We start from the raw sequence: 18,033 nt of genomic DNA, 5'->3' as shown, positions 1-18,033 counted from the left end.
AAGACACACAAATAAAATAAACTCACCAATTATCGTCTTAGTCCTCTCAGGGCCCAGGCATTCCCTCTAAGTGCCTCCTAAAAAATAGCACAATCAATTAGGACCTCAAATAGTTACAGTTTACTAACACAGAAAAGATCTATGATGGTGAGGCGAAAATGTGAAGCAGTCCACACAGACAGCCTAACACTTTTAAATGAGACAACACAACTAATATATCAGTAGAAGAGGGGTTTAGTAGATTAAGTGGCAAGGGCTGCATAAGAAGGGGGGGGATGATTGGGATGGGGGGGGCACCAACAAGGAGCACCCAAGAGCAACAGGGGCAAGGAAAAACTCCCTTACCAAGGAAGAAACCTTGGGCAGATCCACGGCTCAAGGGGCTAACCCAACTGCCAGGGGTCTTGGTGTGTGTGTTGGGGGGATGACAGGGGAGATGTGATAGTGTGCTGTGTATGTGGGGAGAGGGCAGTGTGCAATATGTGTGTTGGAGAAGCTTCCTCATGAGACAATGTGCTGTGTATTGGGGGGGGGGGGGGGGCAGTGTGCTGTAAGTATGTTGGGGATGTGTATTGGAGAAGCTTCCTGATGAAATAATGTGCTGTGTATGTGGGGGGGGGGGGCAGTGTACTGCAAGTATGGTGAAGGGACTTACTATTGCAAGCAGAGTACTGTATGTATGATGTATGTGAGTGATGACAGTGAAGATGTGTGTGTGGGCGGGAGGGGAGTGGAGCAGTGACTGTGTGTGTGTGTGTGTGTGGGTAGGTGGGGGCAGTGTGCTGTAAGTATGTAGAGGATGTGTGTTGGAGAAGATCCTGAAGACAATGTGCTGTGTATGTAGGGGGGGGGAGGGGGCAGTGTGCAGCAAGTATGTAGAGGAGGCTTACTGTAGCAAGCAGTGTGCTGTATGTATGTGAGGTGATGGTGGGGTGTGGGGGGGGGGGGCAGAAAGGCTAGGCAATCAAGGACATGGGTAGATGGAGGAGAAATCAAAAATAATAAATAAAAAGTTCTATGGAGATGTGCAAAAGTTGGAGAAAGTCAGATATGTGTGTGTGTGTGTGTGTGTGTGTGTGTGTGTGTGTGTGTGTGATGAAATAAGAAAATAAATAAAAGGTCTGTAGCATAGGGAGAGGGATGTAAAAGTGCTAAAAGTCTTGTAGGTGTGTGTGGGGGGGGGGGGTCATGAGTGCTGAGTAGTGAATGAGTGCAAAGTCAGTATAGTGTGAGTTCAGAGTTGGGAAATGTTTGAGAGTGCTGAGGAGTGAATGTGTGCAAAGTCAGTATAGTGTGAGTTCAGAGTTCGGATGGCCTGGGGATAAAAACTTCTCCTGAGTCTCTCAGTTCTGGCTTTGTGACTACATAGGCGTCTTTTTGATTTCAGTGGTAGGAATAATCCATTGTTAGGATGAGAAGAGTCCTTCAGAATCTTTTGGGCTCTTAGGAGTACTCTTCTGGAATAGATATCTTGTAGAGCAGGGAGTTGAGTTCTTATAGTACGTTCAGCTGAGCGCACTACTCTCTGCAGAGTACTACAATCTCTAACTGTGGAGTTCCCATACCAGGTGAGGATGCTACCAGTTAGAACACTCTCAACCGCTGAAGTGTAGAAGGCCTTCATGATGGATGTAGAAACTTTGAATTTCCTTAGCTGACGAAGGAAGTAGAGTCGTTGTCTGGACTTCTTCAGAACATATTGAGTGTTAACAGTCCATGTTAAGTCTTCAGTAATGTGGACACCAAAAGTTAAACATGTAAATTTTAATGTAAAAGTTCACATCTGTATGAAAACACAAACATTGTTGAATAAAAGCCTTCAAACTCACAACCTCCTCTTGGAGAGCCATTATCGCCACCTCTTCTTTAGGTGGTTGTCAGTTCTGGGTTATCTCCCACAGCTCACACATAGAGAGCTCTACCAGCCTTCTCTGAAACCTGCAAGTGAACAGAATATACAACATGAATGAGAGTGCCGTTGGTAAAGGGTATACTCGCGTAATATGTAATGTCCTGGGATATTCCCACTCATGAAGTGTCTCCCATCTGAGACTGCTATCTGAGACTGTAGGGAAGCTGTACCAATTCAATTTCAATTCAATTTATTGTGCTTATAGAGCGCCAAAACATAACACATGTATCATGGCGCTTTACAGAATGTAGGCAATCAGAGAAAGAAGGAAAGAAAGGAAGAAAAGGAAAGCAAGAGAGAGGCCCATGGGTAACAGGGGCGAGGAAAAACTCCCTAGAATTGGAGATATATATAGGAAGAAACCTCGAGCAGATCCACGACTCAAGGGCCTGACCCATCTGCCTAGGGTCAGTACATGACAGTAAGGTCTGTATACATGACAAATGCATATGATAGTCGGGTGTAGAGAATAAGACATGGTGTTAAGCACTTGAGCTGAAAGTTACAAGAGGTGGGATGATTACGTATCCGTTATGGTAATTCGTTATTCCTGATTTAGTGACAGAAAGTTCAATAGTCCAGCATTGGGATTGTCCAGGGGAAGGGAGTTTCCGAGGGGCATGTGGTGGGTTGGTGGATGGGCCAGTAATCCAGGCAGAGTTGTCATAGGCTGGTGGTGGGTCGCTAGGCTGTACGGGCCAGGAGTCCAGATAGGGGGCAGTAATAGGGCAGTCGAGGATGGGACTTCAGGTGAGATGGGTGAGAGGAGGGCCAACACACGGATGGTTGATGGCTGGTGATGATATACCTCACAAGTGAGGTACAGTAAGGGGGAAGAAAGAGAGATGTAGAGTGGGTTAGTATTACTGAAAATCAGAATGGTTAATGTCAATAAGTAATCAGTAGTACTATATATTGTTACAGTATACCATGGTGGGAATAGGCAAGAGAGGGAGAGTTGAGAGAGAGAGAGAGAGAAGGGGGGAGAGGAGAGGGGGGGGGTTGTACGGCGTGACACATGAAAAGTCCATGACAGCACTATGCTATAGCAGCATAACTAAGGCATGGTGAGGGGTAGTCGACACCAGCGCAGGTATGGTCAGTGACCACCATCGCACGTGCGACTGGGGTGCCAGTCACACGAGGACTCAGCAGGGTGGTCCATTCCAAAAAACCCTGAGGTGGGTGAATTTCCACGCACCATACCTAACTATGGGAGGCAGTAAAGAGGTATGTTTTAAGTCTAGACTTAAAAATAGGGAGGGTGTCTGCTAGTCGAATTGAGGTAGGAAGATTATTCCAGAGGAGGGGTGCGCGATAGCTGAAAGCTCTGCCTCCTACTGTAGTTTTTGAGATTCTTGGAATTACAAGAAGGCCAGTATTCTGTGATCGTAGCGGTCTGGGTGGGTTATATGGAACTAGGAGATCTTTAATATATTCTGGTGCCTGGCCATTAATGGCTTTGTATGTTAGAAGTAATATTTTGAAGTCAATGCGACTTCTAACAGGCAGCCAGTGTAGAGATGCCAGGATAGGGGAAATATGTTCATATTTTTTAGTTCTAGTGAGTGTGCGAGCAGCTGCATTTTGTATAAGCTGTAAGCTCTTTAGACAGGTGTTATTGCAGCCAGCGTATAGAGCATTGCAATAATCAATCCTTGAGGTGACAAAAGCATGGATTAATTTCTCAGCGTCTGGTAGGGATAAAGACTTCCTTATCTTTGAAATGTTCCTTAAATGATAGAATGAAACTTTGGTAATCTGTTTTATGTGATTACTTAGTGATAGGTCTTGGTCAATTGTAACTCCTAGATTTTTAACACATGTGGATGAGGATAGTCGGAGATCAGTAAATGTAGCCTGTGATGAGGATAGGATATCCCTCATCTTTTTAGGACCTAAAACCATGACTTCTGTTTTATCTGAGTTCAAAAGCAGGAAATTGTTTGTCATCCATGTCTTTATGTCTCGTATACATGTGTCAAGTTTGGCTAACGGAGTCAATTCGTCAGGTTTTATGGAAAGGTATAGTTGTGTATCGTCTGCATAAGAATGAAATTTAATGCCGTGTTTCCTAATTTCTGAGCCTAGAGGAAGCATATAGAGAGAAAATAACAGGGGCCCTAGTACTGAGCCTTGAGGCACCCCATATTTTACCATAGTCTGGGTAGATGGTTCATTGTGAACCTGTACAAATTGTCTGCGGTTGGAAAGGTATGATCTAAACCAAGCGAGTGCTGAGTCTTTAATGCCTATCGAATGTTCAAGCCTGTGGAGTAGTATGTTGTGGTCTATGGTGTCAAAGGCAGCACTGAGGTCCAGGAGGACCAATATTGATATATGTCCATTATCGGCAGCGATGAGGAGGTCATTAAAAACTTTAACTAAGGCTGATTCAGTACTGTGGTGAGCTCTGAAACCAGACTGATATAATTCTTGGATTTTATTCATATGCAAGAAGGTACCAATTTGTTTCGACACTATTTTTTCTAGTATTTTTGACAAAAAAGGGAGATTAGATATAGGCCTATAGTTGGCCAGGTTGTTAGGGTCAAGGGTAGGCTTTTTGAGGGATGGCTTAATGACAGATAACTTAAACGACTGTGGTACATGGCCTGATAGCAGTGAGTTATTTATAATCTGGAGCAAAGCATTATCCAACAAAGGAAGAGCAGTCTTCAGAAGATGAGTAGGAATAGGATCTAGTAGACTAGTTGTAGATTTTGATGAAGAGATTGTGGAAGTGAGGTCTAATATGTCAATAGGTGTAAATGAATTCAACGTTGTTCGTCTCATCTGTGATTCAATTATGTTTTCGCTACCGTTCAGCAATGGAGTATAAATATTTGGTGAGACTGACTGGATATTAATCTTATCTCTAATTGTTTCAATTTTGTCATTGAAAAAGTTCATGAAGTCATTACTGTTTAGGCAAATAGGGATAGATTCGGTTACTTCGGTGTGGTTCTTCGTCAGGCGGGAGATTGTGGTAAAGAGAAATTTTGTATTGTTTTTGTTTTCTTCGATCAGCGAGGAGTAGTAAGTTGACTTGGCTTCGTTGAGTGCTTTTTTGTAGGTGATAAGGCTATCTTTCCATGCTTGGCGAAAAACTTCCAATTTAGTGGTACGCCATTTTTGTTCAAGTTTACGCGCTGTTCGTTTGAGTGTTTTTGTCTGTGTGGTATACCATGGAGCACGCCTTACTTGTTTTCTCATTCTCTTTTTGAGTGGTGCTACTGAATCAAGGGTTGAGCGTAATGAGTTCATCACATTATCAGTTAACAAGTCGACCTCGGCTGGATTAAGGAATGGGCCTTCTGATAGGCCTACTACATGAGTCCGGAATGGGGCAAGCGTAAGCGAAATTTTTTCTAGAAAGTCTGCATTAGTTTTTTCAGATAAGCCGCGGCTGTAGTATTCAGCTAAATTGGGTACTGCATGTTGTAATGTCATTGTAAAAGTAATTAGATGGTGGTCAGTTAAGGTCGGGTGTTGTGGCAAGATTGTTAACTGCTCTATGTTTATGCCGTATGATAAGACTAGATCAATAGTATGGTTATGTCGGTGCGTGGGCGAATTAACATTTTGGCAGAACCCGACATGGTCAATTAGGGATTGAAATGCAATTGTGAGACAATCGTGCACATTATCCATATGAATATTAAAATCACCCAATATAAGTATTTTTTCTGTTTGGATAGTTAAAGTAGAAAGGAAATCAGAAAATTCCTCTAAGAAATCAGTGTAGGGGCCAGGGGGTCTGTACAATGTGACCACAGTTACAGGCTGATTAGTTTTCCAGTCTGGCGGTAAAAAATTGAGGACTAGAACTTCAAAAGATTTAAACTTGTGTGTGAGCTTGGGAGATGTGAGAAGACTAGATAGATAGATTGTAGCTACTCCACCTCCCCTGCCAGTGTGGCGTGGTACATGATAATTCAAATGGGAGGGAGGTGTAGACTCATTTAATGGAAGGTATTCATCTGGTTTAAGCCAGGTTTCAGTAAGACACATAACATCTATATGATTGTCAGTAATAATTTCATTAACCAAGGCAGTTTTACTTGACAGTGATCGAATATTAAGTAAAGCAAGTGTAAGTTGCGTTTTTGGAGGAATTTGCTTCACCGAAGAAGTTTTTATCGTAATAAGATTGCTACGAATAATTCCCCTAGTGGGTCGAGTAAGAGTTGACAGTCTTGGTACAGACACGCTCTCTATTTGGCCTTGTGTGCCCTGTATACCTGGGTGACTGTTAGGACGGCAGAGATCTGTGTAAGACCTTATCTCTGCTTCCTGGATCTCTGGTTCGTCAGGAACTAGCCTCGGTTAAGTGACGGTCTATGTTCCTTGAAAGGAGGGCAGTACCCTCCCATGTGGGATGGATACCGTCTCTTTTCAACAGTCCAGGTTTCCCCCAGAAGGAGCTAAAGTTATCTATGAAGCCCACATTGTTATTGGCACACCACTTTGACAGCCATCGGTTGAGGTCCGAAATTCTGCTGAGCATTTCATCACCTCTTTTAATGGGTATGGGTCCAGAGAAAGTTACAGAGTCAGACATCTGTTGCGCGAACCTGCACACGGAGATAAAGTTTTGTATGGTGATCTCCGATTGACGCAATCGGACGTCATTAGTGCCAGTGTGGATAACTATTTTCGAGTATTTACGATTAGCTTTAGCCAGCACTTTCAAATTTGATTCGATGTCGTTAGCTCTGGCCCCAGATATCGATTTTACTATGGCCGATGGAGTCGCTAGCATCACGTTTCGTATAGTAGAAGCGCCAATGACCAGAGTAGCAGGTTTCTCGGTTTCTCTAGCTAGGGGGGAGAATCTATTAGAAACATGAATAGGTTGGTGGTTAGCAGTGGGCTTCCTTCGTTTGGATTTAGATCCAGGCGAAACAGGCCCAACGGGCTGCTTTCGCTTGGGTCTGGCTCCCCTAACAGTCACCCAAGAACTATCCCCTTGCTGCGAGGGGGCTGTCATGGTTGCGCTAACTGTGCAGTCGGCTGGTGCATCCACACAATTTACCAAAGGTTCTGCCACTAGCTGTTTGCTAATCTGATCCAGTGTGTGGATACGATTCTCTAGTTCACCTATCCTCGCCTCCAAGTTAGCTATTAGTCTGCATTTTTTACAAGTAGCATGTCCACTAAAGGAGGCTGAAGAGTTAGCTAGCATGTGACACGCCGGGCAACGGAGAGAATCGGAAATAGGAGAGGCAGGGGCAGCAGAGGACCCTGCCATCGTCCTTAAGATAGATTAGACAAGTGAATTATATTAGACAAGTGAATTGGCTACACGAGTGGTTAAGAGTGGAGTTTTTACGTAAATAAAACCTAGGTGTAGTCTAATTTAAGTGGATTACGTGGAAAGAAAACAGGAGCAAGCTAGCGTGAGAGCAGCCACTCTGACACTACAAACAGGAAATGACGCGATTCGCTTACCGTAATCCCTCGGAATAGATAGAAATACAGCTATACCAACCATCATAGAAAGAAAGATACATAGAAAGACAAATGTATAAATTCTCAGAAACAAAAGGTTATGTTCTGCATTCGAAAATAGACCTTTAACAAAAAAGTTATATTCATAAGTAAACATTAATTTTTGATTACCTTTGGTCTATGTGATGATGAAGCATCAACATCAACATTTGTCAGTGAAGCATACTATGGGTAAATAATAATAGTAATATTAATAAATGTAAATGTAAATAAATGTAAATTTAGGTCTGGGAAGTCAGGGAAGATATGTAGGTCTAGTTATGAAATACTGTTTTCCAGATATGCAAAATTACGGAAAGTCTGGAAGTTTTGCTCAGTGTAATACATTGGCAGACAAGTTTATAATAATAAAAATAGACACTTGTTTTATAAAACCATAGAACATAACAACAAGAACCTTATTTAACAATTGTTTAGTTAAGGCATAACTTGGATGATTATAACAACGCATAACTATCCAAAAATGTTTTATCACCAAGTGAACTGTCCACGTATGTGACAGGCCAGCAGTAGGCTATATGGCTGATTGTTTTCTGTGCTAACGTTACCAGTTAGCCATGAGTAGCCTATCTGACTGTGTAGCATTCAGTAGCCTACAGTAGCCTTACCATCTTGTTTTGGAATATGAATTTTTGGAGCTGGTCTTCCTGCTTTGATAAACATTCATCATACATCAGTGTATTCGCAGTGTATTTGAATGTATAAAAGATTTGAGATTGTCCTCTGATTCAGGACAGTTTATTTCACGAGCAAACAACAAACAAGCTTTCCGTTCAACATAAGATTTGTAGACTGCAGATAACGTTCTTGAACCGTTGCCGCTAAAAACAGCACCCCCTATCGCAATTGAAAATTACTGTACGGAGGAGCTTCCTCCCTTGGCCATTGAAAACGACGTGATTCACGAGCCGCTGGGGTCCGAGCGGGTCCGAGGCGTTTATAATGGACTTCAATGAGGGGCTTGAGGAAGCTCCTCCATACAGTAATTTTCAATAGCGATAGGGGGTGCTGTTGGCATTTTGACCTAGGGGAACGATTTTATTCATTCAAAGTGTTAAAAATAGTAATATTAACAGTAATTTATCAGATTAGTAATTCACTTTATATATTTTTTATTTTTCTTTGAAATTTTAGGGAGGGTGTTCCTCCCTTTCCTCAATGAAGGAGCCTCCTCTGGTCTACTGTGTGTGTATGTGTTATACATATGTTTACTTTGAATGTGATCACTTGATTGTGTTGATTTATCGGGGCACATTGTATCCCTTACATTTATCCATCTCTGCAATATTTTGTCTTTATTTGTGTTGTTATGCAGACTTGCTGAATGCAAACTCTCAGAGAAGTCCTGTGGAATTGTGGCTGCTGTTCTACAGTCACCAAACTCCCTGACAGAGTTGGACCTAAGTCACAATGACCTGGGGGATTCTGGAGTTCAGCTTCTCTCTAAGGGACTGTCTAGCCCTAACTGCAAACTGCAGACATTAAGGTTGGTGTTAGACATGTCTTTGTAAAGGATTATTATTAGGACTAGTGTGGCACATTATGGTTTGGTTGGTGTTTTATGTGTCTTAAGGCCTGTCCACACCAAGTCCAATTTTTCGGATGAAATTCACACAAAATTAAGCAGGTTAATAAACACAGTTATTCTAATTAGTCTGTACTCACTGAGGACGAAATTAAAATGAAAAAAAAAAAATGCAATAATAAAAAAAAAAATTGAAACTGTCTCGTTTGATGTGAAATTTCGTATGCAATAGAGTTCCTGACCAATTATTGGCGTTTTATAGGGTTCTGATGTCAGCGATGTCATAAGTAGAATGACAAGCAGAAAAGGCTGACACAATGTATGATATTGTATTGTATGATGTTGTATATGAGATATGTCTTATGCCAAAGTCACATAGAATTTACGTTACATCAGACTTTCCCAGGTTTTCAAGAGTGAGAACTCCACCACAGACAGCTTTCCCCACCACCTAACCATCATTTCACACAAGGACGTCGTTAGACCTATTTTGGGGGGGCTGAAGCCACCCTAAGATGATCAAAAGCCCCCTAAAAATATATAGTAATAATATATGCGTCCAAATTCACATCCATTATTCTCTGCTGAATAGCTCACGGAGTACTTATCTCACATAAATCAAGATGTCAAACAAAAGAGCGGAACCGGAGCATTCCAATGAATTAGCGGCTATGTGCTGTAATAAATGGTTTGCGTGAAAATTAACGTTGGGCATAGGCCTACATGACATTTCATCATATTTCCATTCACAGCACACAGCGCTTCGTCCATCTCCACCCATTACTGTCGGTGGTATACAGTATCTCACAAACTCAGCGCATGGTAAATTATATAGGCTATCAGAATAAACAGCAGACCTTACCGAACACAACAATATGAACACTCTCAAAAATAGGGGTACGGTTGGGGTACACTTTTGTTCTTTTAGGTACAACTTTTGACCCTGTACCTTAAAGGGAACAAAATTGAGCCCCTAAAGTACTAATATGTACCGTTCCTGGATCATTAATGTACCTTTTCGCAAAGGGACCATATTTGTACCTAAGGGTACAAAAAGTACATGGCCTGTCACTCAAAAGTTGTTGGGGGAGGAGATTCGGGACGGGAGCAACCGTTATTTTTCCCCTTAACTTTGTTCATTTCACACACCAAGAAATGGAGCAACTTTCAGTGAGGAGCTTGGTGTGAGAAAACACATGTGCAGAATGGAATAATCTTTGTGGAAGAGGAGGCAAAGCTATTCAGAGGTAAGGTGTAGTTGCAATTTATCGAAATTCGGTTTGTAAATTGTAAATAGCCTACTGTTACAGTAACTTGGCTTAAAGGCTAACATTAGCATACGCTAGCAATATTCGCTAGCTAACTAGGTTAGCTATGAATTCAGATATTTTTAAATGGAGTTCAAACTCCTTCAATAATGCATGTGTATCCATGTCAATGTTAAGTTTTTGTGGAAGCCAACTTTCACTAGCAATCATTATCCTAACTAGCTTAGCCCATAGATATATGCGTATATCCTAGCACTGTTAGCCATACATACTTGCTAACTTCCCTGAAAGGCTGGTTTAAAGGAGAATTCCGGTGTGATTTTGACCTAAAGTGTTTTGAAACATGATACCGAGTGTGAACGTATGTCTCATAGCCCATCTCGGCTTGTCCCCTGCACTCCGAAATCTGGCGCTAGTTAGCCGATGCTACCAACAAGGCGGTCAATGGTTGTGCCTCGGCATCGGCATAGCCATGCAAATAAATCACTGTTTTACACCATTTACGAGGCTCAATGTATCTCCACACTTCATTGGCAGACTTCCAAGGGCCCTGACATTTAAAACGAGACATTGAGAACTTTGAAAAAGCACTGGTAGTTTACTTACAAGACGATATATACAGACAGTATCTTCTCGAAGTTTAGCGTTTGCAGCCATCTTGAATTTAGTCACGATAAGTCGAGCGACGAGTAAGAATGAACAGGTATGATAAGGGATCAGATTCCAAAAATAATTCCGTGGAAATGCATGGATTCCAGTTGCTGCTACTGGAAGAAACTGTAATCCATGCATTTCCACAGAATTATTTTTGGAATCTGATCCCTTATCATACCTGTTCATTCTTACTCGTCGCTCGACTTATCGTGACTAAATTCAAGATGGCTGCAAACGCTAAACTTCGAGAAGATACTGTCTGTATAAATCGTCTTGTAAGTAAACTACCAGTGCTTTTTCAAAGTTCTCAATGTCTCGTTTTAAATCTCAGGGCCCTTGGAAGTCTACCAATGAAGTGTGGAGATACATTGAGCCTCGTAAATGGTGTAAAACAGTGATTTATTTGCATGGCTATGCCGATGCCGAGGCACAACCATTGACCGCCTTGTTGGTAGCATCGGCTAACTAGCGCCAGATTTCGGAGTGCAGGGGACAAGCCGAGATGGGCTATGAGACATACGTTCACACTCGGTATCATGTTTCAAAACACTTTAGGTCAAAATCACACCGGAATTCTCCTTTAATATCAACGGTAGTGCAGGTGAAAGAAGCCTGGTATGTGCATACATGCAGTAAGCATGATCACTCTCAACACCGTCATTTTGTTTAGGTGAAAATGAATTAGTTGAGTTGCCTATGTTCACCAGAACATCCTGTTTGTCATTGCTTATCTAGTTAGAAGCTAGAGGGAGCAACTCAGAACCATTCTATAATGTTATAAAGTCACTCAGAGCTTGATAATGGTCTAATGTAAATCTAACGTTAATCCTTCTCACAGATACCCATCAAGGCAGAATATGACCACTTGGAAGTAAGCTTACCTTTCCTAAAGGATCTAATGGCTACGTAAGTTACCCAACTTGGTGTTTTTTTTGTAATGGTATTTTTCTTATTGATGTTACATATAGAAAAGTACAAATACATATAGAAAAGTATTGCATAATAAATTATGCAAATTATAATAATACAGACAACTTTTAGTCCAATAGCAATTTATATATTGGTTAAGATTATCTTTGTGCTATTTCATTGTTGTGTCATTTTGTTTAATTATATTATTCTATTGCATGGCATTTGTCTCTCAAACTAGTGGATTAGGCAGCTTTCTTCATGAAGATAGAGTGAAAAGGAGTAAGGAGAAGTTTGGGAGAGTCAGCCGGTCCATGGAACTTGTAATGACTCAGCGCTGATCTATGCCAGGTGAGCAGATTGATATAGTTACATACATGTATTAGACAAGGTATTTTACACAATCTGTCTGAGGCTATTTATTTGTGTGGTTGAAAAAAATCTTATTCTGAGGTTTGTGCATTTTGCTTCCAACAGATGTAAAACCCCTGCTGTCATTGGTGAGGCTACCACTGCTATTGAAAATATGTGAACGTCCTGTAGATCAAGGTTCCAGTCTAAGTCAAAGTGGATATATGCAGAGGAACAGAAGTTGAAGAGGGGGAAAACAGCAGCCTCCACTGCTGTTGACCTTTACTTAGCACATTCTCCTGAAGAATATGTTGGATTTCTGCCAGTTTTTGAAATTGAACTTTGGTGCCTTTTGAGACTCTTGCCTTTTTAATGGCTCGCCTCATGATTGGAAGAATTGGAGTGTATTTTCTGATTGATTGATTTATTGGTGAGGTAATGAACATTGTAACAATATATTGTACATTTTTACAGGCTTGCTAATATTTCCCAAAGGCTTGCACATTGTTTTCTGAGATACTACTCTAAAATGTCGCTATATGACTCATTACATCACACATATCGTTCACTCAATTCTAAGGTGTATGCACTGTGAATGAGATCTAAGATCAAAGCTACTAAGTTACTGCAAGGACTTTGTTAATTTTGCACGTGTAATGGTTATGGCAAGCAGATACTGTATTTTCATCACTCATACACGAGTATTAACATGAACTTGAAAGCATACAAGGTTTGTTGAAGTAATTACTAACTCAAATATTGGTATTTTATAGATCATATAAAGGTGTTATTAGTGCTATCGTGCAAATTAATATATTTTTTTCCTTCTGCCTATAAACACAATGTGGCTACTCAGGCAAAATATTGTAAACCAAAGTGTTTTATTATTTACACTTAAGAGTCATAACATGTTTTATGTGAATATGTATATTGATATGGATATAAGATACTTTGATGTTTTGATATGAATGTGTTTTTAATATGAACATGTTAACATTTATTGTACCTGTATTCATGTGAAGTATTGTGTGTAATATCCCCCCAGAATAAACATTTAAATGTACTTACTGGTTGTGCATATATTTTAGTTATACCACCTTAAATTTTCACTGGGGTTGTACCCTTGAAGTACAGAATAGTACCTTTTAAGGGTACTATGTGATAATGATTTATACAGGTACATTTTAGTCATTGCAGGTACACAAGTGTACCTTGATGGGTACAGATGGCTAGGGTACACAAATGTACCTGCATTCATGGGTACAGTATTGTACTTCAAAAGGGTACTGCCCCAGCGACAAGCATTTGTACCGACTTAGGTACACACTGGTACTTCCATTTCTTAGAGTGAAGCATTCTATTGTACATTAGCCGTTCCCGTTCCTGAGTTTTGAAATTGCAGCAACTTTCTACATGGTATCCAACTTTGGGCTGAAATTCTAATGTAGCCTAATAGCAGCCCAAAATAAAGAACCTGCTTTCCATATCAAAGAATCAAAAGTTGATCATGGCATGCACAGATCAACTGTGCTTATGAATAGATATTTCTACCAGCATGCTTCAGGTGACATGAATGCAACAATCATGAGACACAAAGTATTTTCACTTGACATAAAGGCTGACATAATATATATGCATGCATGATCATCATATTTTCCCAGATATGGGTAGCCTATTGTCTTGAAAATGATATAGCCTAGCATAATAGAGGGCCCTTACAATGATCAAAGACCTTAGTAGTAAAATTACACTGAAAATACTAAGGAAGGACTTAGTATACTGAAAGGACTAATTTGATATTTTACAGTGGGTACCAGGCCCGGAGTGGGTAATCGGGAGAATCGGGAACATTTCCGGTGGGCCGCTTAACTTTTGGGACGGTCGAGGGGAAAATATTGACATTTGCCACGTTAGTCTATCTTCTCTTAAAGTTTGCTACACACGTTCGCATTCTATGCCTAACACCTCAGCCTCTGCATGGGTTGTTCTCCCCTCCCAAGAGTTAATTAGTTGGGTCCATATAGCCCGTCTTTTCTAAAAAGTTTAGATACCAGCCGGGCCGGCCCTACCGTAGTGATCCGTCAGGGAGGATGGATGGTAGAAAGAGGCCTTGAGGGACTGAAAAGGCCAGGTAAAAAAGACGAAAAGTATTGGAGGAAAATGCTGCCAAATGTGCCAAGCTTCCAGATTTTTTTGAAGAAGACAAACATAAGTGGCAACTTATGATAGCCATGATTATAGCGGCGGAAGTGGGTGTAGTAAAGGAGCAAATCACCAAACAACAACATGATAGCTGACCCATGCAAAAAAAAAAACATGTAAACAATAGTTCAATATGCCTCTTAGTGGAATTGTGGGATACATTTCAAATGCTTTATTTCTTCCTTCCTGTTTTTGTTATCAACCGTATCAACCTATCCTTGTGGAATAGTGGAATATTGGTAGTCTACTAATAAAAACTACAGGATAGTAAGAGCTGAAATGTTGCTTTATTTATCTAATTTCCACCACCACTAAAAAAGTGGGCCGGTCTTGGGCGTGAAACTCCCGGGCTGAAAAGTGGCCCCACTCCGGCCCTGGTGGGTACTATTAATTGAAATCCCTAATCCCTAACTTCACAACAGTTCATGAAATGTGGGGTGATGACAGCAACCCCCCTGCCACTGGCAAGATAGGCGTACAATATCAGTCCCCGCACACTGTTGTTATAATTAGCAATATAATCAGCATGGTGACATGGTGTCCCTGTTAATATAAATTCATTGAAGCCCTTTTAAGGTGTGGTGATTTTTTTCGGCGGGCTCTATAGAATGGAATCTCACTGCAACAATGAACAGAGAACTTCTCGATGCACATGATGTGCATGAAAAGAAAAATGATGTTCATTAACAGAAATGGAATGTGCATCATGTTAGTTTAGAATAGGCTATTTAGGCATTTGAACCCAGGATGCAGTGCAGCCTGCCATAGTTTTATAGGCTATACTGACAAGTGCTGCAGATCAGTCTCTGAGGCTATGTCCTCTGCTTCTTAGCAGACTTTTAACATATCATAGCCTGTGCATGTGTTATGTAACTGGAGTTGATTTATGTTTTATGTAATGGGATAAATATTATTTATGTATGGATTTCTATGCAACGTCACAAAAACATGCGTGCGCAGCTCTCCATGAAAAGAATAAAATGAGTTGTTGTGCTGAAAACTGCACCAATTCGAAATCACGATGGTTAGATTGTTCAATATGTTCAATATCCCTAACGGAATGCATGTCTTCGCCAAAAATGACAAAATACGATGTTATATTAATAATGCAAATGAACGGCAAACTCTGAAATATAGTCTGAAATGAGATGTTATTATCATTGAGACAACAGGGATATACAAAAAAATCTGATTGTAGCTTACAACAGCCGACTATTAAGTTTATAACGTTGTGGACGGCCACCAAGCGTCTTCTGCCCCACGGCTGCGCACGCATCTAGTTTTGTTGGTAAACGGGAAACCCGTGGGGTTTGGGTGACGTCGCACTCGCAGTCGCTGCCTAGCAACCGGGACAGTTGGAAAAAAGAGAAGACATGAAGCTACACGGTTTTGACAGTGGGATGAAAAAGTTACTAAAAAGGCTACAAGCTGTCATAACAGTTCAGTCTACTGTAGTAAAGTTAGGTCGTACAGTCACTGAGGTCGATAGTCACGTATTATTTTCAGTATGAGTCTGTTGAGTCGACATTGCGGAGGTAAGCAGTTAGTAGCTGGATGTGGCAGTTGTTTGAGGGAAGACGTTAACGTTAGTCATTTGACTGAAGCGGTAAGTGCTGGTGCTAACTAGATCAGCAAGAGAGTATTAACACATTCCGGTACAAACGTCTTGGGAGCTGTTTACTGTCGATCGGGAAGGACAGAGAAGAGGGAGTATCTGCCATACGTTAGTGAGACTAAGTTAACTTAACGTTAACGTTACAACTTGGTGGACGTTGGAAAAGCCTCGAGTGGAAACCGTTAGCCTGGAAGCTCATCGCACGCGCAGCCAACTTTCCCAACTCAACAGCGATTATCAGGGTAACGGTCGCCTCGTGTCTTCCCTGCCCACCAGTGACCAGTCTCCGTTGCTGGTCCTGCTAAGAGGTGTGTTGTGTTTGTGTGTCGCCTAAAAGGTACTGTAGCCTACGGTTTGTTTTACACATTCTTTTAGCGACCTAGTGGAACAGTCAACGTAGACTAAACCTAACACGTAGACTAGTTAACAAGGAGGATTTTTCTTGAAAGACACTCGTTTGAACGGCCATCACGATCGGAAAGTCTGTCGGTCTCCATGGACTGAACTAGAATCTAGAAACTATATTAGAACTACTAGATTAGAACTACTAATACATTGATGGACTTTTGTCACAGCAAAGGGTGTGTGTGTGGATGGGATGGATGAGTGAACTAACCTAATGGGCTCAACCGATTGTGTCTTGAAATCTTCACTCCGGGGTTTCATGACGTATCTGGTGTGTACAGGCTTTTAATTATAAAATACCCCCCCCCCCCTCTCTCGTTCTCTCTCTCTCAGACTCAGCAAGTGTGGTGTATCAGATGAAGGTTATGTCTGTCTGGCTCTGGCTCTGATGATAAACCCCTCCTGTGTGAAAGATCTGTACGTGAACAACAATCATTCTGGAGGATCAGCACAGAAGCTGTTATCTGCTACACTGGAGGATCCTCACCGCAAAGTTGAAACACTTCAGTATGTAATCTAGAGAACCAGAAACATCAAGATGTAGTCTGGATTTATTTATTTATTTATGTGTTTATTTATTTATACATACTTACATTTACATAAGTGAGGATACATGGAATTGCATCCCTACTGTGTAATCTCCACACAGAACAGAACATCTGATTTACAGACTTTAGCAAAAAACTTTATTCAAAAAACTTTTGAATAACAAAATACATTTCCTACTGTAGTGTCTCCATACAGAACAACAGTACATTTGATTGGCAGATACCATAATCAAGGAAAAGCGGGAAACCCAGGAGTAAATGTGCTTCTAATGTAATTCTAGTGTTGAATAACAAGTAGGCTACAGTATGTGTCCTGTTACTGTTACTGCAGAAGGACTCTAGTCCTCACTACAGGCAACAAATGAATCATGAATCAATCAATAATCAGCAAATCTACATGCAGCATCAACTGTTTACACTGGTACCATTTTCTGTGCATTTCACTAAATTTAGTCGATTTGATTCAAAGTAACCTTGCATAGTGATATGTTGAGTTCTGTCATAATTTTGTCAAATGTTGCAGATTTGCTGACTGTAAACTCACAGATAAGTCCTGTGAGATTGTTGCTTCAGTTCTACAATCACCAAACTCCCTGCTACAGCTGGACTTGAGTGACAATGATCTGGGGGATTCTGGAGTTCAGCTTCTCTCAAAAGGATTGTCCAGTTTTAACTGCAAAATACACACATTAAGGTGGGTATACATTTTATTATCATCTTAGATTTCCTGATTAGGGAGAAAAAACATGACAATATAACATCAATTGGTCAGCACTAAAAAGTAGCATTGAACATGCTGAACCTTATTGCTTATGCTTAGAGTTTCAAAATCTGTTTCTGGATTGGTCTAGTCCGTGACACCTTATGTTACAATAACGTAATATGGCACGAGTCAGAGTGGCATCGGTAGCAGATATCACCATGGCTGTTATTTGCAATCAGGCACGAGGCCAGAGGCCAAGTACAGTGTGTTTTACATGGTGCCTGAACATGTATTTAGAGCATTGGAGCAGTTCTGTAGTGTATTGATATTTTCCATAATTTGTATTACTATAAATAATAATGCCTATTCTTAAAGTCCACTGCCCAACAATGTCATTTAGGTACTGAAAAGGTATAGTGCTGATAGG

General features: G+C 40.9%; 2 protein-coding genes and 1 long non-coding RNA gene across 3 annotated transcripts in view; 2 read left to right on the top strand and 1 right to left on the bottom strand.

Annotated features, from left to right (window-relative positions):
• The window catches only part of LOC143116936 (NACHT, LRR and PYD domains-containing protein 3-like), a 63,019-nt gene that overhangs the window by 31,033 nt on the left and 13,953 nt on the right, over nucleotides 1-18,033 (top strand). Inside the window, exons 10-12 of the mRNA XM_076278334.1 lie at nucleotides 8,742-8,912; nucleotides 16,689-16,862; nucleotides 17,427-17,597. Of these exons, the coding sequence (XP_076134449.1) occupies nucleotides 8,742-8,912; nucleotides 16,689-16,862; nucleotides 17,427-17,597 (516 nt within the window). The remainder of the gene's footprint in view (nucleotides 1-8,741; nucleotides 8,913-16,688; nucleotides 16,863-17,426; nucleotides 17,598-18,033) is intronic.
• Nucleotides 5,593-6,964, bottom strand: LOC143137309 (uncharacterized). Its single transcript, XM_076297576.1, has one exon. It carries the CDS (start codon nucleotides 6,903-6,905, stop codon nucleotides 6,225-6,227), a length of 681 nt encoding a protein of 226 aa, XP_076153691.1. The 5' UTR covers nucleotides 6,906-6,964; the 3' UTR covers nucleotides 5,593-6,224.
• Nucleotides 11,710-12,556, top strand: LOC143137662 (uncharacterized). Its single transcript, XR_012990052.1, has 3 exons — nucleotides 11,710-11,779; nucleotides 12,024-12,133; nucleotides 12,260-12,556. It is a non-coding gene; the product is annotated as an uncharacterized LOC143137662 (long non-coding RNA).

This window comes from Alosa pseudoharengus, unplaced genomic scaffold (assembly GCF_046254945.1).
Source record: "Alosa pseudoharengus isolate Yale_2024_CS ecotype anadromous, Long Island Sound unplaced genomic scaffold, YU_APseudo_1.1 YU_APseudo_1.1_scf_1, whole genome shotgun sequence".
Classification (NCBI taxonomy): Eukaryota; Metazoa; Chordata; class Actinopteri; order Clupeiformes; family Clupeidae; genus Alosa; species Alosa pseudoharengus.
The sequence above is the reverse complement of the archived record's forward strand: the minus strand, read 5'-3'. Positions and strand labels throughout refer to the sequence as shown.

What these genes read in the sequence shown, in the direction of transcription:
- LOC143137309 (XM_076297576.1), bottom strand. Translation starts at nt 6,905, where the DNA reads ATGACAGCCCCCTCGCAGCAAGGGGATAGTTCTTGGGTGACTGTTAGG.